The following is a 25,059-nucleotide window of genomic DNA, read 5'->3' as shown; positions in this document are numbered from 1 at the left end:
CACGCACACTACGTGGTGCATTTTCACGTGCACCGCATGGAACGAGCCTCTGACTGGAATGCACGAAAACGTCTCTCTTTTTTTTGTTTTGTGCGTATACAGATTCCCGAACGCCTACTTTCTCCTTTCTTTTTCGTGTCATGGCACGCAAAAGGACCTTCGTGTTCCTCTCCTCAGCCGAATCTGCCTGGTGTGCTGCCTCCTGTGGTGGTCAGCCCAGTCGTTTATGGACGGACCGTCTTTTGAAGCTTCTTTTTTTCTTCATGGTTGTCTTGCCCATGTTCGCCCTCTCTCTCCTTTCCTCTCACCTCCTCAGCCGGCTTTTTGATATCCTCTGTTTCACGAAGGAGGTTTTTTGATTCCATGGTTCGGAAGTCCCGCCAACTGCTTCGGTCTGCGTGTCTGTCTCCTCACAGGCGTTTGAGTGTGAGTGTTCGGGAGCTTCAGTCAGTGAGAGAGAGAGACAAAAAAAAAGCATGAGCTTTTATGGCTAGTCTTCGATGCCTCTCTCTCACACTGGCTCACGTGCGGCCCTCCCCCTCCTCCCCACCACTGCGCGGTATACATATGTCCAGGTATACATACATATATTTCTGTGTGTGCATAGATGTGTACGTGCAAGCGTGCAGTTGTCTGACGCACTCTCTCTTCGTTCTCCTCTCGTCGTGTTCTCTTTCTCACTCGTTCCTTTCCTTTTATTTTATTTTTCGTGCCTCTGCAGCCTCTTTCTTTCTCTTCGTCTCCGTCTGTGCCTCGGCTGGCATCCTCCGCTTTTCGTGTGGCGCTGGCGCGTGAGTGCGTTGCAACCCCTTCACAGATACGAGTGCACATACAATTCATTCTTCGTGGCGACGTTTGTGGTGGACATATCGATGTTGCAGACGGCGCCAAGTCGTATCGCGTGCGCAGTCTGCGTTGTAACGGACCCACCCCTTCGCATGCGGCATCGGCCAAGTGCGGAATGCGCGCCTACTTGCTCTTTCCTTCTGTGAAGCTCTCGAGGTGCACCCACCTTTTCCTTTTCTTGTGTGGGTGGCTGTGAGCCGAACTTCTCTTTTTCCTGTTCGTCACCATTATTCTTTCCTCTGATTTGTCGACACCCCTTTTTTCCGAGGCCTCTGCTGAATTTGACTCCCTCCTGCTCAGTGCGTGACGCTACGCCTGCCCCTTCTCCGCGGTGATCTCTGCCTCTCTCGCTCCCCTCCACGGTTCAGCGCTCTCCGAAGCGCGTATGAGCGTGTCGGCACAGTTCACGGCCCGCAGGACGTCCGCCACGGGAACAGCAGCAGCGAAAAACAAACAAACAACCAACAAAAGGCAGTAGCGAGGAAAGGTAAGGCGAAACAGAAACGTAGCGTCATCCTCGGTACCAAGAGAGAGATCGGCAAGGGGATATTGGTCGGGGCACCACTCGGCTAACCTCTCTCCTTTCTTTGGAGTGTGTCTCCATGACTTGGTGCGCCCTCCCCACTTCTGTCGTGCTCCGCATCATCTTTTCTCTGTAGCTTTCTCCAACGCTGCCTTCTACCACCAAAGTCATCGTGATGTTTCTTCTTTTTCTATTATTATCTTTCTTGTGCTATACACGCGTAGTTGTGGGGGCCCTACCTACGCGCCTTATCAGTGTCTAATTCAACGCCGCGTTTTGCGATCGCATGCGCTTGGCCATTGCGGCACCGCATTTCTGGCGTGCGCTGCGCACCTGCGGCTGCTTTCCGAGGTCTTTTGAAGCCGCGCCGTGCCCCATCAATGATGGCCCCCTTTCCTATGCGCAGTCTTCAGCGCGTCTATTCGCGCCTAGGATGCGATACCTCTGTGTTCCTTGCGCGCCTCGGCCCTTATCGACCTCACCTGTCGGTTACCGATTCGTCTCTCTCCTGCTCGTCTACCCGCCACCTCTTCCGTGAGCAAGTGCACATGCCCGAGGCTCGCTTTATTGGTGTGTACTGCGCCTCAGCTGCCCAAGAGGTCAGCGCGTTGCTGCTCACATATCCGCGCCTCGCGCCATTTCTAAAACTCTACAGACAGGAGGGAGGGCGCGTACACGTCTAGAGGCACTACGGACATGTGCGTCGATACAGATGGATCTTGCACCGCGATAGAGTACAAGCGTACGCGTAATAACCTCTGGTTCCACAGAAGCTACGAGTAGAGGGAGTGGCGAGAAGGGCCGCAGCCTGCAGCGCTTCCTCATCTTCATGTTCTTCACTGTGGGGATCCTTCTACGCTGAAGCGGCCATCAGTGCCATTGAACATACTGGCGTGATTGTTCGCCGAGGAATAGAGCTTACCTGCTCACGTGCGCCTTACTCAGGAGCTGCCTCGATGCATTATGTCGTTCCCTCTGCCGCTTCTTCGACCTGTTCTCGAGGACTTGCCGGCTGTGCCTTCGATGGCTGGCGTCGTCGCTTCAGCTGAGCAGGGAGCCGCGGGAGACTCGCAGCCATCAGGGGGAGAGGCTGCCCGCGTCTTGGAGGCGCCAAAGCCTGTCCACGCCTCCGCCCCAACGTCTTCCTTCTCAAATGGCGAGACTCCTGTGCACGCAAGTGACAACTGCGGCGGCGTCACCGTGGACGCCTCAGAGATCGGTGAATCGCATCGTCTGCAGCGACGGCAGGACTATGGGAAGACACCCATCGCGCTTTCGGCTTTACCAGAACGGCCAGTGTTGAGAGTCGTCGCGGGAGATGGTAGCGGGCGTGCTTCATCCGCTGCCGGCAGCGTTCACCCCGAGGAAGGCGACGGGAGCGAAACTGGCTCGCCGACGACGTCCCCGGTGCAGGGTGTATGGACGCAGCATGTCTACTCTCAGCCTACCTCTGCAGGTAGAGACAACAGCGTGGTGGTGCTGTCTGATGCGGCGGCTCGTATGATTGCGCACGCAGTGCATCGCTCCTCACTGCTACAGCAGTGCTTCATGCAATGGCAGGTGCAGCAAGCACGCCATGCGCAGCAGCGCCTGCGTCGCGAATGCTTCGCCGAGGGCTACTACCAGCGCAACCTCTTGTACCTCTTCTTCCGCGCGTGGCAGTGGCGCTATGATCGACGCGTGACATGTGCGGAGCAGCGAAGAATGCTCGAGGCACTGCGCGCGCGTCATCTTCGCCGCCGTGCGTTTGTTGCGTGGCAGAGGTGGAAAGACGCGCGAAGGAGGCTGCGGGGAATACTCGATGAGATGCAGGTGAGGACGGGAGCGGCTCTCACCCGGCAGTGCTTCGAGCGGTGGCATCGCACGTCAGCACATCGGGCCCTCGCACGGGCAGCGGCGCAGGCGTCGGCGGATAACTTACGAGATGCGCGATTTCGCGACTGGCGGCACTTTGCCCTTCAACGCCAAAAGGGCCGCCTCTTGGCGAGCGTCTTGATGCTTCACACGCCCGTCGCGTGGACTGCAGCTCAGCAAAGTCGTTGCGATGAACTGCATCTGCTCTATGCGTGGGTTCAGTGGCTGCGAGTGGCGATGCAGCGCCGCGCGTTCCAGTTGCGCAAGTGCGAAAGTGCCCTATCAACCGTGGCGATGCGCGCGGAGAAGGCTCTTCGACGGAGATGGTACGTATGGTGGCTTCAGGTCACGTGCGCGTCTCTTCAGTCGAGGCACACACGGCGCGGACTTCTTCAGAGGTACTACAAGAGCTGGACCCTCTTAGGCCGTCTTTGTCTGATAAGACTGCAGTGGGAGAGGGAAACCCACTCGCCGCACGTGCAGCGTCGATGCCTTGCGCACTGGCGCGGTCGTTTAGGAGGGCGCCGAACCAGGCGTGAGCATCTGCGAATGGCGGAGCTCTTCTTTGAGTCTGTCGTGCAGGCGCACGCCGCGCGCGCCGCTTTTTGCTGCTGGCGCGCCCTGCACCTCAGTCGCGCGAAGGCTCAGCGAATGCGCCGCGTGGCAGAAGGGTACGCGAGACCGGCCCTGCTGAGGCACCTGTTTCTGCGTCACATCACGGACGGCGTGCTGGCGTCACCGACAGGGCTGGCGGATGCGCTGGAGTATGAGGCATGGCACCGAGGTGCCGACGCAGAGGTGGTGAAGCCGAAGAGCATTAACATCGCCTCGAATGAGAAGAGTACCCTCGACGTCTCCACAAAGACATCGGGGACCTCCTCAACGCGTCTTCGACCACCGATCCCCCTTCACCACCCCCGTCACGCTCCCACGAGGGGCCTCAGCGTCCCTGCAGCGTCCCCTGAGGCGCCTCTTGGGCCTGACCGGAGGTCAAACCCAAGTGAGGCGGCGGGAACGACACGGCCGATAACAGCCTCAGCCGCTGAGCATCTTGCCGACATGGAGGTGTTGCTGCCACCGCCGCCTTCGTACGAGGACGTGACGAGCTCTTGGCGTTCGACGGACGCGAGCGGCCGAATGGGGGCGTGCGCTCTGCCGGTGCGCGCGGATGTTGGTGTGGGCACCAGCTGCGAGGCGCCTACGCCACTGCAGTGCGCGACTCCGCGCATAAGCAGCGCGGGTGACCGCTCGGCCGCACGCCCGGATGTCGTCCATCAGCGGGAGGAAGCTGCGCCGCCTCCGGTGTCTACGGTGCCTGGCCGAGGCATGCCGCCTGCCGGTGCGCCAAACGTGTGGCCAGCAGCAGTTCCTTGCTACGCCGTCCCAAACGGTGCCCCAGGTAGCTGGGCCTTCGGGTTTGTCGCTACAAGGAGTGGGTGGCAGACTCTGGACACCCTTGTCCCGCCGTCAGCATCTGTGACTCCACTCGCAAGCGCCATGCCTTCATATTGCAGCCTTCATTGTGCGCCTCCGACAGGTGACGCTGTCTCGGCCGCGGTCGAGTCCCCTTCATGCGCTGCTTTCAGTAGGTTTTGCGCTGAAGGTGCCGCTCAGCTTTCTGCTGGCGAATATGGACCAGGAGCACCCGCCGCACTCCCCTCACCAGCTGTTCCTCTGCTATCTGAGGGACTCTTTCCAGCACCGCCGTCGCCACGGACGCACTACGGCTTTGGCATTCACCGCCACATAGATCCTCTTGCCCCTCTCACTTACTCGTCCAGTAGCGCCCCCCGCGCCGAGGATCCTGGCTGCGCCGATTCTCCTGACCCACGAGGGCATGGCGGCCACAGAGCGCAGCGGCGGTGCGTTGGGCCTCCGGCAGTGACCCTCGGCGATGCCATCCTATCACAAGGTCGCGTGCCTCTCAGCTTTGCGGGTCGGTGTGCGCGGAGTAAGAAGTACACAGGCGTGCCCTCCCCAGACAGGAAGGTGCCACGGGATGTGCAGTCAGCGCATACTACCCTCCTCTCTTCCTTGACTTCATCATCCTCGCGTTCCTCATCTACATCCGCTGCACCTCGAGCGAGTGATGCGGCACCGTTCCCACTGTGCTCTCCTTCCTCCACCAGCGACTCATCAACCCTCCGAGCGCGGGCAAGGGACGCGCTCGGCGATTACAAGCGCCGCACACGTCTGATTGCAGCAGAGAAGGCAGAGCTCGCCACCATCGAATCACAGCTGGCACTGGCACCCCACACCAAGGATATGGCCCACAAAAAGGCGCTATCGAAAAGGAGGCGGTACTTGCAGCGGCGCCTTCTGGAGTGGGAGCAGCGGCGTGCGCAGATAGCTCAGCTCGCCGTGTGGCTAGAGGGCTGCGTCAGCGCTGCCACGTCGGCGGCTGTTTCTCAAAGGGGCGCGGGTGAGCTCTAGCAGGGGTATCGACAGTCGAGCGACGACGCAGGCCACTGGGCCATCGACTCACATCTGTTTTTTTTTTTCATGGCTCGCTTTACCATTGTGTCTTTGTGCCACTTGCCCAGCGCCGTTTTTCCGTAGCACAGCTGCACCGAGCGTCCCCTGTCTATGGCACAACGAAGTGTGTGTGTGGGGTGGGTGGGCATCATCGACGTGATGAATGCTCTCTGCTTCGCCTTTCCTCCTGAGCGTCGACGAATTTACTCCGACAGGGGGAGGGGGGGGGGCGATTGACGCGTTGGAAGGCAGCGCATGCCACCAGGTGACGGTTTGACGTCTCTCTGGTCCAAGCTTCCCTCTTTCTACCTCTTGCTGCTGGAACCTCATCACATCTTCTCTTTCTGCTTTGCCTCTGCCGCCCCTCCGGTCACCTCTTCATCGTATTGGCCCGTTGCAACTGCATGAAATGAGCATAGGATGTGCTTCGCAAACAACGAACAAGCGCGCTCGCCTTGGCTCAGGAAGAGAACAGCGCTCCTTCGTTGACGACGCAGCTCTGCAGCCCCCCTCCAAGCCCTTTTGGGTATCTGAACTCCGCGCTTCCGCGTGCTCCTCTGCACAGACCCTGCCTTGCGTTTTTTTTTCGTTTTATTTCCTTCTCACATACCGCGTTATACGCAATGCCGTGCTGCTGCTCTGGCGGCCATTGCCTGAAGTACGCCACTCCAGGTCGGGCACCACCCGACCCACAGCTCTTTCCTCACTACATGCAAAATGCGCAGAACCTGTGGCTGCACTTCAGCGAGTGGTGGCCGCATGGTGACGGCGGCAGCTGCCCGGCCCCGCCAACTAAAGGCGTCGTTTTTATCGTGCCCGGCTTGGGCGAGCACACCGGCCGCTACGACTCCGTCGCGCTCCGACTCAACCAGGAGGGCTACGTTGTGTTTTCCATGGACAATCAAGGCACTGGCGGCAGCGAAGGCGAGCGACTATACGTTGAGCGCTTCACGCACTTCGTCGATGACGTCTGCGCGTTCGTCGTATTCATCCAGACACGGTACGCGGCCCTCAAGAGCCAGCCAACCTTTCTTATGGGGCACTCGATGGGGGGCCTCATTGCCACTCTGGTGGCGCAGAGGGACGCAAGTGGCTTCCGCGGGGTCGTGCTGAGCGGCCCGGCCCTCGGGCTGTCGAAGCCCGTCCCCCGCTTTATGCGGTCGCTTGCGCACTTTCTCTCACAGTGGTTCCCGAAGCTGCCGGTGCGCAAACTCAACCCCGAACTCGTCAGCTACAACACCCCTGTCGTGCAACTTGTGAAGCAGGACCCATTTTACTCCAACGTGACGCTTCGCGCGCGCTTCGTCGATGAGATGCTGATTGCGCAGGATCGCGCCGCAGAAGCTGCGGCAACGTCGAAGTTTCCTTTTCTGATTGTCCACGGCGAGGAAGATCAGCTCTGCTCGTTAGAGACGTCTAAAAGCTTCTTCAAGAACGCGCTGTCAGAGGACAAGTTTCTGGCCTCCTACCGCCGTGCCGGGCATGAAGTACTGACGGAGATGTGCCGAGCTGAGGTGATGGCAGAGGTGATGAAGTTTATCAACGAGCGGGCGAGGTGAACTACTTGTTTGCCGCCTTCTGCTTCTCTGGGAGAAGGTGTGAAGCTCTGCCAGATGAGGAACCGTCGCAGCCGGACGAGGCGGATACCGCAGGCGCGAACGGGTACTTCCGTCAACTATGCCGGGGCGATTTCAGCAGCCTTATTCACCGATTCTGTATTTACAGCCTCTGAGGATGCCGGCCAGCACAGCGCGTGGCATGAAGGGTCCACTACACCAACTCTGTGGGGGACGCCAAGCAGCCTGCAGCCTGCGCTTGGGTGCTGGCTGCGGACTGCCGGTGTGGGCGGACAGGGCTGTGCTGGACCGACGCGTGGTGATGGTGATCAGGTGTGTGACAGCTCACTGAGCATTGTGTCGACGGTCCAACAAATATGTGCGTGCACGGTGGTCTCTTCTGCCTCTGCGGCGTTGCGGTGCTGCCGAGCGCAGCCCCGGACCTGGCCTGCGCTGTCCGCAGTGGGGTTGCACCTGATTGAGCGACGCCGAGCGGAGCTGGTTGCCGTGGCTGCTGGGCACAGCTGCAGTGCCGCAGAGGCAGGTGAGCTTCGGCCGCATGCGCATATATCTGCTGACTTGCTCATGCTATAGTCGACACGCCGAAGAAAAGCAAACGAGAACTCTATTCACAGCGACACCGCCTTATAGCCACTGAATGCCCTCTCGCACGCCGACCCAGATGGACATCGATGGCTTGCCCGTATCTACTCACATGTGTCCGCATTTTTTTTTTCGTTGTCTCCTCTCACGTTCACGGGAGGCGCATGCGCGGCAACGTACGCCGTCGAAGAAAAAAACACCAAAAGAAGAACTGCCCACCTCCATTGTTGCCGCTCTCGCTTGACCTCTTCGTTGTTGCTGAGGGAAGCGAGCGGCCGTTCAACTTTATGGAAGTGTGACTTTTGATGGCTGAGATGCTGTGCGTGCAGCTGATCAACAGGTATGCATACGTTCAGCGCATGCGGACGTGGTCGTGGGCTGCTTCTGCTTCCGCTCCCTCCCTGCATCACCGCCGTCGCCCATGCTCCGATGTCCTTCTGCTGCACTCTTCTACGTCGATTCCGACTCTCACGCTGTACCGTTCTCTCTCTTTCCTTCGTGTGTGTGCGCGCGCCATATCCGTCATCATCACCGGGTTTCACGTGCTGTGTTGTCTTTGTTCTCGGTTGGCTCCCTCCAAACAACAACAGCAAAAGGGCAGTTCCGACGACTTTCCATCTTCACGAATTCTTTCCTGACGCGATCGCAGTATTTTGCCGCTCTACTCGTGTTTATTTTCTCTGTGGTTGTAGCGTGGCCCCTCCAGAACATCCTTAGTGGCTGAAGGGGTGCCATCAGAGTCGTCCTGCAAGCTGTCTGCTGTTCGTGCCTGCCTTCTTTCCAGCGTTGACCAAACTAAACTCTTTTCTTTGTGTGCCCTCCCCCCTCCCCTTCCCTGTCTCGACCTCTTCTTCTTTCTTGATCCGTCCTTCAGGGCACCTATCTCGCACAGACGCGCTGAATGTTCCTTCTTTGCTTTCCCTTGTGACAATGCCGGCCATCAACCGCGAGGAGCTCGACCGGCGTGTGGAGCAGATCTACGACCAGGTGGTTGCCTGGCGCCGCTACATCCACGAGAACCCGGACCTCTCGTTCGAGGAGCAGCCGACGGCGGCCTACATCATGGGTGAGCTGCAGAAGATGGACGCGAAGGGCGAATGGCTGCACATCAGCCAGCCTGAAAGCAACTGCGTTGTTGCTGACCTGAAGGGTGGCGGTGGCGACGGCCCGATCATTGCGCTGCGTGCGGACATCGACGCGCTGCCTGTCGAGGAGCTGACAGACGTGCCGTTTGCGTCGAAGAAGCAGGGCGTGATGCACGCGTGCGGCCACGACACGCACGCGGCGATGCTGCTCGGCGCGACGAGGCTGCTGCTGGAGGATGCGGGGAGGATCAAGGGCACCGTGCGCCTGCTGTTTCAGCCTGCGGAGGAGGTGCCGCCGGGTGGCGCCCAGATGATGATCGAGAAGGGCTGCATGGAGGGCGTGGCGATGGTGTTTGCTGAGCACATCTTTCCGTTTCCTGGGTTAACAACGGGGAAGGTAGGCTTTATGCGGGGCGCTGTGACGAGCAGCAGTGATTGCTTCTGCATCGATGTGATCGGCCGCGGCGGGCATGCCTCCATGCCGGAGAGCTCCATCGACCCTATCGCGATCGCGTGCCTTGCCGTGACTGCCCTTCAGCAGGTGGTGTCGCGTCGCATGCCGCCATCCAAGTGTCCTGTGCTGACGGTCGCGACGATAACCTCGAGCTCTGACAGCTACAACGTGATCCCTGACAGGGTGACGCTGAAGGGCACGCTGCGCACGCAGGATCGCGAGGTGCGCGAAAACACGCTGAAGTACGTGGAAGACGTTGTAGCCGGCGTCACGAAGAGCTTCGGGGCGACCTACACGTGCAAATGGATCGACGGGTACGATCTTACGATCAACCACCCCTCCGCTGTTGACGTCTCGGAGCGAGTGTTTGCGCAGGTGTTGCCCTCGAAGGACGACGCCGTGGAGTTCAAGGAGTGCCACTATGGCTCCGAGGACTTCAGCGCCTTTTCCAACTGCTGTCCCGGCAACTTCGTGGGCATTGGCTGCTACAACGAAGCGGAGCAGTGCACTGCACTGAACCACAACGCGAAGTTCAAGGTGGACGAGGAGGCGATGAAGGTCGGCGTGAAGGTCCACTATGGCACTATCCACGAGCTGCTCATGCAGTGATACGATGAAAGCGTGGCCGATGCCGCTAAAGCGCTGCTGTTCGCATTCACCTCTCGCCGTCGCCACCTGTGGCCGCGGATGCCGGGCAAATATGTGCACCCCCGTCGAGCCAAGTGTACGCACGCACACGTATATGCCCGCACGAGCACCCGGGTGTTGTCAACGTGTGATGTCTACTCTCCCTCGCCGACCGCGCAAGAGAGACGAAAGAGAATGCAAGGATAAGGATGCTCGTAGCACGGTGGCCGAGTTGCCCGTGCTGCACAGAAGATGGCGCACAGACCCGGACTGCGGGCACTTTCCTCGTGAGCTTCACGTAGAAGTAGACGTGCACACAGATATGCTGTTGTTACACCGACTCGAATTCTCACCGCGCACGCACCGTTCTTGTTCTGCTGCTCTCTCGCGCGTGTGGTTTCGTTTTTTTACCTAGGCCATCTCTCCCCCTCTCTCGCCATACGTATGTACATTTATGTAAATATACATACGCATGCGCAAACACCCACAGATCTCTATGCTTCCTTCTATCGATAGACCGTGCTCTATAGTTAGCTTCCCTTTTTGTTTCATACTGCGTCTCTGTGTTTCGCCTGTGCGTCTGCGCTTAAGACTGCGCCTTCTGGCGAGCTCACTTACCGTTGACCTCCCCCTTCTTCCATACACACATACCACCCCTCAATCTTCATCCGTTGCCTTTTCTCACCATTCATCGCTTGCAGCTTCTTTGTCTTTTACGTTGTGGCGCTCTGTTCTCACTTCTTGGTGCCTCTCACGCTCCGTCCGCGCACCGGCCCCTTGCGTGTGTATGTAGGGCGCGTCCGCCGATGCGTGCGCCCATCACTACGACTGGCCCTCGTGGTTGCACAGGGAAGCGCGCGGGTACAGGGGAGTCCGAGGGAGGTGGGGAGGGGGCATCTTTAGCGCATTATTTCCCGTTTTGTTGTAAAGTTATGCCCGTCTTTTCTGTTTGGTTGTCTGATAGCTTGAAAACGTTTCGCTGCCTTTTTTTTGCTCCCCCCGCCGAACGGGACCAGAACGTCTGTCGAGGTTTTCGTTTGGCGTCGCTGGCCGTAGTCTTTTGTATGTTATTATTATGCGGCTCTGCACAGGTGCGGGTATGCGCTCGCGTACTCGCCACGCCACCTCTCTCTGTCGACGCAGGGTTGCTGGAAATCTGTCGGGGCTTATTGCTTGCCGCGCGCTTTCACAGCGCTGGAACTCCCTTTCTACTACGGAGTCTGTACCTCTGCCGCCGCTCCATAGCCCCACCAACACTTCTGTATGTGCGTGTCCCTCTCCCTTCTCGTTCCTCGCTTGAATTAAGCTACATTTCGTGCCAACACCAGCGGCGACAGGCGGAAGGCTTTTGCTAGGCACACGGTCATGTAAGCCTGTAACATGCGTTTGGCGTGTGCTATCGTGATTTACTCTGTGTGATGGCTCTTTCTCGTTTGCACGGCCGATACAACTTGCTGAGAAGCTGGCAAGCCCATTCGTCTTCAAGAGTGGCCATAGCTCTGCGGTGCCAGCCTCGCTCGTCTTATCTTTCTTGGCGTGGTCCCAAAATGGATGCTACGCGAGTTTGGGGGTGGGCTGGGCGGCGGATGCCTCAGAGACCACCAAAGTGACGCATGCGTTTTACCATGCGCACTGCGCCGCCGACAAGTGGTGTCGTGTGCGTGTTTCTGTCACGCGTCGACGGTAGAGCTTGGCAGGAGCGGTGTGCTTCACGTAGCGTTCGCGATGTTTCTTTTTCTCAGAGGATCGAACACGTGCGCACCACAGCGCCGAATGCCGAGATGAGATCACGTGATTCCGTTGCAGAGCTGCTCCGTTTCCTCGATGCGGTGTCTCGCTGACTGTGCATCGGCCCCGCCTCGATGACGCCCACTGTCCTCTCCGCTGCCGCATCGCCACTCTCGCGCTCACACCGCATCTCCTGCCTCTGTCCTGTATCTCCGCGTATAAACACTGCACGCGGCACCGGACATGTCTCAGAAGTGTCCGCTTGAAACCGTGACAACACCAAATTTCTCTCTTTGTCCCTCTCTCAAAGGTCTTCACGAGCTCCCCTACTGGCGGTCACCTACACCGACAGTATGCCGGCCATCAACCGCGAGGAGCTCGACCGGCGTGTGGAGCAGATCTACGACCAGGTGGTTGCCTGGCGCCGCTACATCCACGAGAACCCGGACCTCTCGTTCGAGGAGCAGCCGACGGCGGCCTACATCATGGGTGAGCTGCAGAAGATGGACGCGAAGGGCGAATGGCTGCACATCAGCCAGCCTGAAAGCAACTGCGTTGTTGCTGACCTGAAGGGTGGCGGTGGCGACGGCCCGATCATTGCGCTGCGTGCGGACATCGACGCGCTGCCTGTCGAGGAGCTGACAGACGTGCCGTTTGCGTCGAAGAAGCAGGGCGTGATGCACGCGTGCGGCCACGACACGCACGCGGCGATGCTGCTCGGCGCGACGAGGCTGCTGCTGGAGGATGCGGGGAGGATCAAGGGCACCGTGCGCCTGCTGTTTCAGCCTGCGGAGGAGGTGCCGCCGGGTGGCGCCCAGATGATGATCGAGAAGGGCTGCATGGAGGGCGTGGCGATGGTGTTTGCTGAGCACATCATCCCGATGAAGGAGGGGCCTACGGGCACAGTTTTGGTGAGGAAGGGTCCGGTTCTCTCCAGCAGTGACACCCTACACGCGGAAATAATTGGCCGCGGCGGGCATGCCTCCATGCCGGAGAGCTCCATCGACCCTATCGCGATCGCGTGCCTTGCCGTGACTGCCCTTCAGCAGGTGGTGTCGCGTCGCATGCCGCCATCCAAGTGCCCAATCTTCACCATCACCACGATAACCTCGAGCTCTGACAGCTACAACGTGATCCCTGACAGGGTGACGCTGAAGGGCACGCTGCGCACGCAGGATCGCGAGGTGCGGGAAGATGCCAAAAAGGCTGTCGCTGAGGTGCTTCACGGCATGTGCAGATCGTACGGTGCGATGTGCAACCTCAACTGGCTTCCTGGCTACGATGTGACGGTGAACACGGACAGCGCGTACGACGTGGGAATGCGAGTTTTTGCGCAGGTGCTCCCCTCGAAGGACCAGGTTGTGGAGCTTTCGGCTTGCATGTCTCCCTCCGAGGACTTCAGCGAGTTTGCGAAGGTGGCACCTGCGAACTATGTGGGGATTGGCTGCTACAATCCTGGGAAGGGGTGCACTGCGGTGAACCACAACGCGAAGTTCCGCGTGGACGAGGAGGCGATGAAGGTCGGCGTGAAGGTCCATTATGGCACTATCCACGAGCTGCTCATGCAGTGAAGAAAGCGCCGATATATGTATTCCTTTTAAATCTGTTTGTTTTAGAGTTCGCAGGGCTGTCTGCCGCCTCGCTTTCTGGTTTTGTAAGGCAGGATATGGCTGAGCAGGGACACCTCATATGTGTGGCCCACGGTTTATATCAGCTCCTTCCAGAAAGCCGGCGTGATGGCGACGAATATGCCGGTGATCTCCGTTCCTCCCCGCTGTTGTCTGCCCCTTTTCTTTCCTTTTTTTCATGGCTTGCGAGACTCGCGCAAGCTCGTTTGCGCGAGACGGCGAGAGAGACCGGCAACGAAAAGGACGAGGGCAGCTCTTTTTTGTTTCGTGTCGTATGTACACGTTTTCGACACCTCTGTGCTTGTAACCGATTCGCGGTCTTCCGCGATCTCTTTATTGCTTTTTCTCTCCTCACCTATCGTCTCCCCCGCCCTTTTCTGTTGGTTTCTCCATGCGCGCGTGTTTGCCTCTGCCTGTGGCTCTCTCATCATCATCATCGTAAGGGTTCGCAGTGGTGGGGAGAGAGTAGCCGCGACACGGCTGCAACACACGTGTGTAGCCTTTCTATCCCTCCTCCATCCTTCCCTTCTTCTCTGTTGTGCGCTTGTTCATATCCTACCCCTAACCTCTTTTTCAACGGCTTCACGCGGCATCCGCAGCGACGATACGAAAAAAAAAGATCGGAGAACAGTGAAAAGGGCGATCACCCCATTTGTTGAAGCTCGCGATGTGGTTCTTGTACGCGCAGCACCTACTACAATTTACCTCAACTTTCTGTGTTCATCTTGTAGTGGGGGTGAGTTGTGGCGCGAGCGACTCTGACCGTGCCGCGTTCTCATGAGTTCCTTGTTTTGTTCCTGCTGTTTGTCGCTTGGCTAAGGTGATGTACGTTCTCCTGCTGAAACTCTCCACTTGCCGGGTCTATATCTATGGCGACTTCCCCTTTTTTCTTTTCAGTTGCAGGGGGGGGCGGAGTCGGAGGAAGCCCATGATTGACCACATGGCGTCGTACCCGCTTTCCCCTTCTTTGCTTCAATTCCACCAATGTCTGATAGCATGTCGTAGCGACATGCCCTTTTGTGCACGACCCTGATCTTAGCACTCCTTCCTCTTTCCCTGTTCTGTTGCCCTCGCCTCTCCTCTACGACCTCGACGACTTAGTTCTCGCTCGCCATCCTTCACTCATCGAATAACGGCCACCTCCACTTTTTTCTTCGCTCTCCGAACCCCTCGTGATTGCGATCAAGAGAGAGATACGAGTGCAGACCGTCACGAGCGCCTCTTTTTTTGTCGTACCTGCAGAACGCACAGCGATAACAGGTGGTCTCGCCCGCACGAACTCGGGGAAGGGCGACGATGTTTGGCGGGCGGGCAGTGTGTATCGTTGGCCTCTTCTTGGCATGTGTGTCGCGTCTACACGCTCTCAAGGATCATACGCAACGCGTGTGCTGGCTGAACCTCAAGAGCAGCAAGAGACGCTTTTAGGCCAGGCTATTCTGCCACTCGGAGAGTCCTCCTTGGAACTGAGCGACAGCAACGCTGCGCACGCTGTCGCTCATGACGGATGACGCGGCGCTCTGACTTATCTTGCGGTTTGCAGGGCAGACAGTGTCGTTGTCATTGCAGCAGTGCATCTGCCATTCGTTGTTGTTGCCCACTTGTCGTCTCCTTTTTCTTCGCCCTTCCCTAGCCTTTGCATATCTGTGCGTCCCTATCAGCTCCGGCTGAGTGCCGTCTTCTTCGCGTTCGCGTGATCAGCGCCGGTACATCGCTAAGGTGCATATACATGTCTGTGCGCCAAACAGGTGATTCTACGTCACCTACGCATCTCTCTCCCGGACTTTGGAGGCCATTTTTCGAAGTACTCAGTATACCCCCTCCACCTCCACACACACACAAAAATCAAAAAAATGAAGAGACATGGTGCGTTGCTGTCGGTGTCGGTGCTGGTGTTGCTAGTGGCAGCTCTGGTAGCTACCGCCGCTGCTCCTGCGTCTGCGATCGCTGTCGGTGTCGAGGCGACCGAGGTTTTCTCCGTCACCGATATTGTGCCACCAGGCAACAATTTGGTGTTCGCATTCTACATGAACCCTGACTTTGTTTTTCCCGTCCGCATTCGATGTCGCGAAACGGGAGATGTGCTGCAGGCGTGGAAGGGCAGCCCACAAGGGTATCTCAATCTCCCATCGACGGACAAGACACGCCACCTAGTCTTTGAGTTCGACAACTCCCAGTCGCTGCTGACGCTTAGTAGTGTGAGCTTCGAGATCCGCGTCATCCCCGACCCGACCCGGGGCGTTCGGAAGGAGGAGATAGACCCAATCGAAAAGAAGGTGCAGACACTCTTCGAAAAGATGCAGACCCTGCGCAAACTACAGGAGTTGATTCGCTACAACCAGAAGGACCACCGCGCCCTTGTCGAGCACGCGAATGAGCGAGTGCACTGGTGGTCCATCATGCAGGTCGTGAGCTTCTTTGTTGCAGCGGGTGGCCAGTTGTGGCTGCTGCGGAGTTTTGTGGAGAAGCGTCGCACCATCTGACAGCGCTCGTTGTAAGCTCCGTTGGAGGGAGAGAGACTTGTTTCTCTGATGCTTGCCGGCGCGAGCATGTCGGTAACGCGACGCCGCGTTGGGGATGCTGTGCGTAGGCGTGCTAGCAAGATTGCCCGTGCTGCCTCGCTCTGCTGCAGCGGTGCGAGACGCCCGTAAAATGGGGAGGGCGCGTGCGTGGGCGACCGAGAAAGAAGACATCGCTGCCGAGGATTCCCCTGCTGCCGCCCCTTCTGTTTGTCGCGTGTCTCGGCGACACCATATTCTTTCTTTGCTCATCTCAACCAGTGCACTCGGTACGCTCACCTCCTTCCTGATCCTTTTCCCTCGAAATCCATGTAGAAGAGACGCGAGGGAGGCGTCAAGCGTGTGAAGTTCATGATTGTCTTCGCATACCGCCGATGTTCATCACGCCCTCGCTACCTGCAGAGCGGTGTAACGGTGAGTCCCCGCAGTAAGTGCAGATGGAGCCCTCCGCAAGCACGCCGCAGGGAAGCGCTGCGTGTCAGTGATCAGAGAGCAAATAAGGAAGAGCCCTCCGTGGCACTGCTACGCGGCTGAATCTCTTTTCCCCGTTAAGCTGGGCTCCTGCTGCATGTGCGACTGCCGTTCATCGCCGAAGGTCCCGTTATGTCACGCGCTCACGCACGCTCTCGCGCACCTCCCATCCTTAATCCTTTCTGCTCGCGCACTGTTCCCCTTTCGCTTCCCCCCTCCTTACGTTGGTGTGGCGCGCTCGTAACCGTCCCTGGGCTCACACCCTTCGCGGCAGCCATAGCTAATCGGACGCAGTTCGCCTCCCCGCCTGCGTTCAGTGCGTACATCCTTTCCCGATACATTCGTTTCCTTCTCGCACTGACGACGTCGGCCGTTTTACCGGCACTGACTTCAGGCGCCTCTGCGACGCCATCGCATTTCGTTGCCGCACTTTCCTGAGTCTTCTGGTTTCGCAGATGAAATCCACTAGAGTAGCTGCTGCGTTGCTGCGTGACGGCGGCGTGTCTCGACTGCTCGTCGCCCTAGTCCTTTCCGCTTGCTTTTCAGCGGTGCTGTCGGTGGCCCTGATCACGGAAATTAACGCTGGCGAGATTTTTGTCATTACCGAAAGCCTCGGCGCTGGGCGAGAGCTCCACTTTCAGTTTGCCCTGCACCCCGAATACCTCTTGCCCGTCTCGATCAAGGATCGCGGCACGAATGAGGAACTGATGCACTGGAAGGACCTCGCCTTCGGCGCCTTCTCCGTCCCGGCATCCGACAAGCCCCGCAACATCATCATCAGTTTTGATAACTCGAACACGCTGTTTACGTCCAAGAATGTGAATTTCGACCTGCGCACCTCCGTAAACGTCAACTATGCGGTGGATGCATCGAAGCTGGATCCGATTGAGCAGAAAATACGGGCGCTGTCGGGGTCGATGCAGCAGCTGAAGACGTTGCAGGTGTCGATTCGAAACCAACAGAAGGACCACCGCGACACCGTAGAGAGTGCGAATGAACGCGTGCTGTGGTGGTCTATCTTCCAGGTGCTGGCGTTCTTGATCATGCTCAGCTTCCAGCTGTTTATGCTGCGGCGCCTCCTCGAAAAGAAGACGTACGTTTGAGAAGGAAGCAGGCGTGAGTGTCCGGCGGCCGCGAGGGCGCGTGAGCATCAGCACGCGCGTCTGCGCAACCTTGCGTCAGCATCCTGACCGAATCGGGCGGGTGAGCGTAGTGTTCATCCTGTGTGGTACACTCGCTTCTCCAGGACGGCCGCCCGTATGCGAAAGGGGTGGGGCCCTTTAATGCACAGCATCACAAGTGTGCGCACGGCCGTCAAAGCCAACAGATTGTGCTGTTCTAGGTGTCGTGGACCCCCTCCCACTCATATCTTCTGAAACACTGTTGGCGAAGTGCTTCCGTGAGCTTGTTGATCTCTGCCATTTCGCCTCGAGTTGCGCTGTCAGAAACAAAAGAAGAAAATGCTGCATGATGGGCATACACCCCAAAAGCAGCGCCGTTGTGTATCGTCGCCCACATACCTTTGTGCTGCATTTTGGATGCATGCTGAAAAGAGAGCCACCATGCGTGCGTGCCGCCACGTGCCAAGGCCGACCTCCCGGCCTTGTGACGTGTGCGAAGGCAGGTGCCTCGTCTCCTCCCTTTTCTTGACTTCAGCCAACGCGACAGCACGTCTATATGTCTCTTCTCCTCGTTCTGCCCGCCAATCCCCCTCTTCCCCATCCCTCACCCGCTTGTCTGCGCGGACCGCTGTGACCCTCACATCAGTCCCCCACCGCCACTGCGAAAAAAAAAAGGCAAAGAACGCAGAAGCGAAGCTGCAGCTGCAATCGTGTGCTCATTCACCTTGACCCCCCGTCATGTTTGTCTTCGAGCAGGCTGCGCCTTCATCGGCGGCAGCTGATGTGTCGGCGTGCGCCTCCTTCAGTGATGCAGAGCCGTACAAAAGCCTCTTCATGAAGTGGGGCCTCCTGCGACTAGGGGAGTGGAACATGCATACGTACCGGTACCGCTGCCCCAGCGAGGTGCCCTCTTTCACGGAGGGAACGTTGTCCGCACAAGCTGTAGCCTCGCCATCCTCATGTCGAACTGCGAACGCAGCCGCTGCGACTGTCTCTGCTGTCGCGCTTCGCTTTCATGACGGTGTTGCTGCAGACTTTCTGCGCAGCCTGTTTGCGGCCCCGTGCGTGCGCTCTGATCTAGTGGGCGATGACGCCCATCATGCACAGAGCGTCTTGGGGGCTAACGAGCTCCAGTTCCGTCCTCTGACGTGCCGCTGGACGACGCTCGAGCCGTTGCGCCACGGCCTCGTAGATGCGAAGGTTGTGCGACAGGTTCTGCGCGATGTGGATGGTGCAACTGTGCGAGATGCCAATCAGCCCGTATACTTCCTGCCAACTGTGAAACGCGCGGAGGAGCTTCTGCCTCACGGCGAGGTCATCAGTGATGAGCTGCGAGCACTCTTTCTGCGGGCTCACAGCCGCCCAGTCGCACAGGCCAAAGGAGAGTGCGGCGAGCTCTACGACGCGAGCAGCCGGGAAGATACCGACACTGACGATGATGATATGTGGGGCTCGATGAGTGGTGCGAGACTTCCAATGCGGCAGTTGCGTGGCGTGTTCGGCAAAGAGTCGCGCGAGGAGTTCCTGTATCACGTTGTGTGGCGACTGGTCGCCGGTAGTGGGCCCCTGAACCAGTTTGACGACGACGCGGCCGTGTACTTGGATGCGGCGCGAGAGCTGTATCGCCGCCTTGTCAAGTCGCTTCACGTTGTCGAAGCAACTGAGCAAGAGGCTGATGGTGATGTGGCGGCGTTGGAGGAGCCTAACAGCGCCTCAGTTCGGTACCACGCTGTAGTGGGCACTTCTGTTTATCAAGTCATCACAGCGCCAGGGATGACGCTGTTTCCTCGTAGCGATGGCGTGCACCCAAGCAACCTGAACTACTGCTACGTAGCGGTGAATCCGTCGGAGCAAACTGCAACCGTTTGGTATCATCGGTGCTGACGCGGGACGGGCGATGTCCTCTCTCGTGCTACGGGCGGACTCACTCACGAGCGTGGAAAGAGAAAGATCGCCTCCCTGTCGTTCTTCACACCTTGACTGGCGGGCATGGCTCTCACTGGGAGGCGGTCTCTCTCTCTGTTCTCCAGAGCAGGGCAGCAGTTCTCCTCGCCTTCGCCTCCGCCCAGCGGAGAACACCGCATAGGCACGTTGGCTCCTTCCTATTCGCCTTCTCAGCTGCGCTTTTTTGTAGCGGTGCGGAGGCGCTCGCCTCTCCGTTACACGGTGCTCGATGCGCGCGCACGTGCCGATACGAGCCTCTCTGAAAGAGAGGGGCGCTCCTTCTTCGTTTGAGAGAAGGGCACGATTGTCCGGGTCTCCACGTGCACAGAAGCGGCGGCACGGGGCGCGGGGCTCCGCTCTCTGCCGGCAGTAGTCGCCGCGTCTTCGTCACCTTTCCGTCGCCCTGGCGTGATGGCGATTGGGTGTGTGCTTCAGTCGTGTTTTGTCGTTTCTCTAGCGACATGCGCCCACGACGAAGGGGGTTGTGACACATCTCCGTGCGTGGTATTTCAGGCTTCAGTGCCCCCATTTCCCTGCCCCCCACTCTGTACGTGGGCGGAAGCCAAGCAGCCCTCCTCCCCTCCATCCCCCTGCCAGGCGCTGAGCTACTTCTGGTGGTGGCAGGGCGGCGCACCTACCTACGTAGGGAGAGGTCAGAGCGATGCACGGCTACTGACGTCGGCAGTGAGGTCCTGGCTGGCGTCGCGTCGAAGGGACCTGCGACAGTGGACGCGCTTGTGCCATCGATGTGATGGGCAGGGTGTGCCAGCTTGACTCGGGCGTATTTTACCCAGCCGCTGCTGCCCTGCTGGTGTGGGGCGTCCGCGTTTCACCCAGAGAGAGGTGCAAGGCGTGACTGCCGGCTTGAGGAGGGAGCGGCTGTGAGGTGTGGCGTGGGCAGCGCTTGAAGCGGAGACCGTGCTCCGATGGCTGAGTCGGCGCACTGCTGTAAGGCGTGTGTCTACGAGCGCTTCTCCGCACCAGGCGATGGGGGGCTGTGGCAGTCCGGGTGGAGTTTGGCCCATGTTGCGATGTAGAAAGAAGAAGCGCAACAAGGAATCAAAAATCTCCTTCTGCAGACGAGCGTCGCCCACATAAGAGTCGGAGAGCGAAGCAACGGATGCTCGATGGGACTGCTTTTGCGTATGCAAACAACTGCTGCCGCCGCCACTGCCCATGGCTCTGCACACGCCTCTTTCTCTACCCTCGATTGTTGCTTGCCCTGAGTGCCCTGCCTCGTATTGCCGCAACTCTGGATTACTCTCCTCCTCTCCGGGCCACAGAAGAGTACTTCAGCGTGGGGTGGGTGTGCGGGGGGAGTGCAGATGACGACCTTCTCAGTGTGCTGACATCTCCCGTGAATCGATTCTTGGATTGACGCTGCTCAGCGCGCCCATTACTGCCGCTCCGTCTCGCGCATGAGCACTGCGGCGCCGGTGATGCCGTGGGAGACGCGCCTTATCATGGACGCTGCCATTCCGTTTGAAATGGGAAGCATATACCTGAAGGTCAGCGTCGAGGCGGAAGTCCACGCGCTCGTGGACCAGGTGAGGCAGTCCGAAACTCGCAGTGTGCAATATAGCATTAGCCGGCAGGGGCACGCGTTATGGAGGGGCGGCCGCAATGGCGTGCCCGCTGCTCATGCAGAAGACGCCGATCCTCGGGGAGGCAACAAAGTCGTCGTCCCCGCACTAACGCCAACCGCGTGCAGATGCCCGAGCGGATCAAGGCAGCGACGCTCACTGACGCGTTGCCAAGGACGACGACCCCGGCGGAAGCGACGACGATGCGGCCAGCACGTTGCGCTGCCGTGAAAGCACCTAGCTCTGCCCTGGCATGGTGCGACAGAATCGCTCCTTCGATTCTGTCGCAGGTGGCGGCTGCCGAAGGCGTCTTTGTCCGGTTCCCAGCCAGCCGCTACATGTACCCGCTCGGCTACCTGCTGCCAGCGTCACGGCCGCCGAGTTTTTCGACCCTTTTACTCGCGTCTAGGATGGGCAGTATAGCAACGCACAGGCCGCCCTGCATTCCTACGTGCGGCTGTACGTCTGAGGACTAAACCGAAAAGAGTTGACATCTGCTCTGAGGGACTTTCATGCCGGGGCGATCCTGCCACTGCCCTGCAATCGATGCGTCACCGAGGCGCCGCAGACTCGCGGCGTTGGCCAGGCACAGATGAAGCCCACCAACAAGTCAAGCCGTTGCAGGGACGCTGCCCGCTGCTTCTGGAACGGCGCTTGCCTGCGTTGTCCCATCTATGAGCTCGTATGCTCGTGCTTCGCCACGGGCCCGCGAGCTCAAGGTTCAACTCACTCTAGAGGCGTTGCCGTTGCAGGTTGGACAGAACGTTTTTGGCGTGCAGTGTAAGGTGGTCTCGAACACCTCTGGCAAACTTCTGCGTGGTGTATGCATCTCTCTAGCTCCGGTGCTGCGGTTTGAGATAGACGAGGCGTGGAGGACGACGCGCGACGTTCTCTTTGAGGGGAACCTTATTCATACGGTCGCCTCCGGGATTCCGGGTACGATATCAGGGCGCACACAGGTGCTGGCGGTACGCGACAACCCGGTGGCCGCTATGAGGTCATCTGGTCTCGAAGTGCGCGCCGTGACTCGTGCGGAGCCGGGGGCTGCTTATGTGGGGCGGGCCTTTAGCGAGTTCGAGGAGGTGGAGCTGATTGGGCGAGTGCTGGTGGGCTCGGCGCCTCCTGTAGGGGAGCTGACCTTAGCTGCACTTCCGTGCGGTCGAACTAACAAGCGAGATATGCACCATGCCATGCGAGCGACTTCGTTGGAGCCACCCGCGATGGCGGCCCTCGACGCACCGCTCTCGTGCCACGGCTTCCGCACTGCGTTGCGGCGAGCATCTCAGACGCGTTGCAGTGAACCGGCCTCGTAGGGGCTCTAGCGGTACATCGAATGCGATTCTGCTGCCGGCTCTATCCGTGTAGCGGAAGAATCGACTCTTTCCGCGTGCACGGCTCAGGGGGTGTTCGCACGCTGTGATGTGAGGACACAGGCACCTTGTAGGCGTTCTTATTGTTTTGTTTTTGTTGTGAATGCTTGCCCACCTTCTCTTTCCGGCGTTGTTCGTTACCCGCTACGCCGCGTGAGTGCCATTTGTGGGCATGTGCGAGCGGCCTATCACCGTCACTGCGAAAGCGAAGAGAGAGGTGCGAGATGTCTGCATCACGGATCACTGGACTTCGACAAAAAAAAACGATACGAACAAAGGGCACAGAGGGCCAACGGGCAGCAACTCGCCTACCTCCTATCAGGCGCCTACTGTCGCGGCAGACAAGCCGGTCGCAGGGCTGGCTGAACAAGGGCAAACAGCCCCATCACCCACAGAAGTGGTTTACTGATGGTGTTTGCAGAGCCCGAGTACCGATGTATGGCTGCGGTACGAGTGCTCCCCTTTTTCTAATCTCCACCTATTCTTTCCTGCCCTTCTTCCTTTCACGTACCATCCACTTGTTCCCGTTCTCGACACCGCATACAGGGCACGCCCGCCTTGCAGTGATACGCACTCGTCACGCACAGTGCACCACCACAGAGTTGCTGCCTTTCGGTTGCACACAGCGGAAGTGCAGTTTCCCTTCGTTTGCTCTTGTGGTTCATCTGCACATTTTTTAGCGTATCGTGTATGTCTGTGCACGTGGAAGCCCTGTCGCGCGCGTGTGTAGATTGCTAGCTCCGCTGCAGGGGAGCCTACGCTGTCTTTCTTTCCCCTCCCTCCCATCTCTCGTGGTAGAGGAGGAGGAGTTTCAAGCCATACTTGTAGCCGCTATTTCTCTTTTTCCCCTTTCCTCGTCTCACTTCTTTCGTGTGTCGGCCTGCCGCCTCCGCGTGTAGAGGCAGCCACAGATAACGATCTCTGCGCTTCACCCACCCTGTCTCCCGCTGCCTCTCGTCGCTCCAGCAGGAGAGAAGGTGGGCTAGGGTGCACGCCAACGTGGAAAACACGTTGCACGCAGACTGGTAAACGCCCTTTCCTTCCGCCTATTTTCGTGTGGTGCTGTTCGTTTTTTCTTTCTCTTTTGCATGCACGTCGGAGACCTGCGGCGCTCCTCACACGGCTGCAACATCCCTCTCCTGTAAGTCCGCGCTTGAGGCTGCTCTCTCTTGTGTCATCTTCGATTTGGGGCCACTGAAACTCTGTGTGCCGCGACGTTGCTTGTGTAGAGGCCGTCTCCTCTGCCTTGGAAACGTTTTTGCTTTCTGCATTTCATCACCCCTCCAAGTGCAGATAAGCAGTCAGCGGCACGAGCAGTCCATAGACCGATACATCCATACGTATATATGTGTATATGGGCCTATATACACCCTAAGCATCCGTTTGCCGTTTCATCTCTCCTTCACACCTCTTCCACGGCTTTCTTCGTACCGCCGGGCGTGTTCGGGCGCGCGGTTCTATCCACCGACTCTGGGCGCGGCGAAAACGCCAGATATATATCTATGGTGGTGGTGGTGGGGACTGATGAGGGTCCACCACCGGGAGAGTAGCATCACACTAACGAAAAACAAAAGACTATTATCAACACATAACGAGCAGGCAAACTGAGCAGCTTGGAAATCGAAGCAAGAGGTGAGGCACTGCGCACCTGTTGTTGTTTTTATTTTTGTTTTTCTTTGAGGTCGTCTGTGACTGTTGTCCCCCCTTTCTTTGTGTGCGTCTTGTAGGTTGCCCGTCCTCCTCTTCTTCTGTATTCCGGTCTCCCCCACTCTCTCTCTCTCCCTCCCCCCTCCGCAGCAGCACAACAGGTTTTCAATCCGCTTGTCGTGCGCCACCTTTTATCCTTCCCATCTGCTTCTTCTTGCGTGTTCTTCGTATTCTCTTCTCTTCTTCCTTAACGGCCCACATCCCTCGCTCCCTCCATCTCTCTCTGTCTGTGCGTCTGTCGCCGTTCACCGCTTCCGCGGAAGAGAGAGAACGTGGAGCCATCGCTGCAGCAAGGCGTCTGTGGGACTCTTCTTACTCTGCCCTCTCCCGTTTATTCTGCCCGCACTTCTTCGCTTTTCCAAATATCCTTTTGTTTCTTCACATTTCTGTGCAGGGTTTTTCTTGGGTTTCGAGTTTTCCTTTCTTGTGCTTCCACGTGTCTCTCCATCATCCCGACATCGCTTGGCGTCTCCTTGCGTCCGCCCATCCGCCCACACACCCTACCCCCACTCCCTCTTCTCCTTACCCCGTAACTAAGTCCCTCTCTCTCTCAATCGTCACTCCGAGGCGCCCCCCGACTCGCTCCAGCAGTGTGAGCGCTCCGACTTTCTGTTTTCTATGCTCTCCTGTCGCTGGCTCTCACTCCTGTGCGGCTCTTTCATTTCTTGATTTTCGTTTTTTTTTTGTTTGTGTGTGCTTGCTTGATCGTTGCTGCGTGTGGGCCTTTCATCTTTTCTGCTTCTGCGTGCACTCTCCTCATTCTCTCACTCTCTATATCTCTTTCTCTGTGGTCGGCCGGCTGCCGTGCGGACCTCCCCGTTACTCACCTCCCTTTTCGAAAGTGAGTCACGCGTGGCCGTCGACGCACGCAGCACAGAGGTGCCGCTCTTCGCTTCTGCTGTTCTCCGGCTTTGCTCGTCGTCTCCCCCCTCTTTCTGCTTGTCTTGGCGTTCTCCTCAGTTCTCTTG

At 58.3% G+C, this 25,059-nt stretch overlaps 7 protein-coding genes across 7 annotated transcripts; all 7 read left to right on the top strand.

Moving 5' to 3' along the window:
• Positions 1-2,332: 2,332 nt before the first annotated feature.
• On the top strand, positions 2,333-5,656 carry LINJ_31_1160 (conserved hypothetical protein; the record flags this gene model as incomplete). The annotated part of the gene is made up of 1 exon (XM_001467372.1): positions 2,333-5,656. The coding sequence occupies one exon, from the start codon at positions 2,333-2,335 to the stop codon at positions 5,654-5,656; it is 3,324 nt and encodes a 1,107-aa protein (XP_001467409.1).
• A 665-nt stretch (positions 5,657-6,321) lies between these two features.
• Positions 6,322-7,257, top strand: LINJ_31_1150 (putative monoglyceride lipase; the record flags this gene model as incomplete). The annotated part of the gene is made up of 1 exon (XM_001467371.1): positions 6,322-7,257. One exon carries the CDS (start codon positions 6,322-6,324, stop codon positions 7,255-7,257), a length of 936 nt encoding a protein of 311 aa, XP_001467408.1.
• A 1,530-nt stretch (positions 7,258-8,787) lies between these two features.
• Positions 8,788-10,005, top strand: LINJ_31_1140 (putative N-acyl-L-amino acid amidohydrolase; the record flags this gene model as incomplete). Its single annotated transcript, XM_001467370.1, has 1 exon — positions 8,788-10,005. One exon carries the CDS (start codon positions 8,788-8,790, stop codon positions 10,003-10,005), a length of 1,218 nt encoding a protein of 405 aa, XP_001467407.1.
• A 2,099-nt stretch (positions 10,006-12,104) lies between these two features.
• On the top strand, positions 12,105-13,322 carry LINJ_31_1130 (putative N-acyl-L-amino acid amidohydrolase; the record flags this gene model as incomplete). Its single annotated transcript, XM_001467369.1, has 1 exon — positions 12,105-13,322. One exon carries the CDS (start codon positions 12,105-12,107, stop codon positions 13,320-13,322), a length of 1,218 nt encoding a protein of 405 aa, XP_001467406.1.
• Positions 13,323-15,229: 1,907 nt separating this feature from the next.
• On the top strand, positions 15,230-15,859 carry LINJ_31_1120 (conserved hypothetical protein; the record flags this gene model as incomplete). Its single annotated transcript, XM_001467368.1, has 1 exon — positions 15,230-15,859. The coding sequence occupies one exon, from the start codon at positions 15,230-15,232 to the stop codon at positions 15,857-15,859; it is 630 nt and encodes a 209-aa protein (XP_001467405.1).
• A 962-nt stretch (positions 15,860-16,821) lies between these two features.
• Positions 16,822-17,469, top strand: LINJ_31_1110 (conserved hypothetical protein; the record flags this gene model as incomplete). The annotated part of the gene is made up of 1 exon (XM_001467367.1): positions 16,822-17,469. One exon carries the CDS (start codon positions 16,822-16,824, stop codon positions 17,467-17,469), a length of 648 nt encoding a protein of 215 aa, XP_001467404.1.
• Positions 17,470-18,225: 756 nt separating this feature from the next.
• LINJ_31_1100 (conserved hypothetical protein) lies at positions 18,226-19,371 on the top strand (the record flags this gene model as incomplete). Its single annotated transcript, XM_001467366.1, has 1 exon — positions 18,226-19,371. The coding sequence occupies one exon, from the start codon at positions 18,226-18,228 to the stop codon at positions 19,369-19,371; it is 1,146 nt and encodes a 381-aa protein (XP_001467403.1).
• Positions 19,372-25,059: the final 5,688 nt, after the last annotated feature.

Source organism: Leishmania infantum, chromosome 31 (assembly GCF_000002875.2).
Source record: "Leishmania infantum JPCM5 genome chromosome 31".
NCBI lineage: Eukaryota > Euglenozoa > Kinetoplastea > Trypanosomatida > Trypanosomatidae > Leishmania > Leishmania infantum.
The sequence above is the reverse complement of the archived record's forward strand: the minus strand, read 5'-3'. Positions and strand labels throughout refer to the sequence as shown.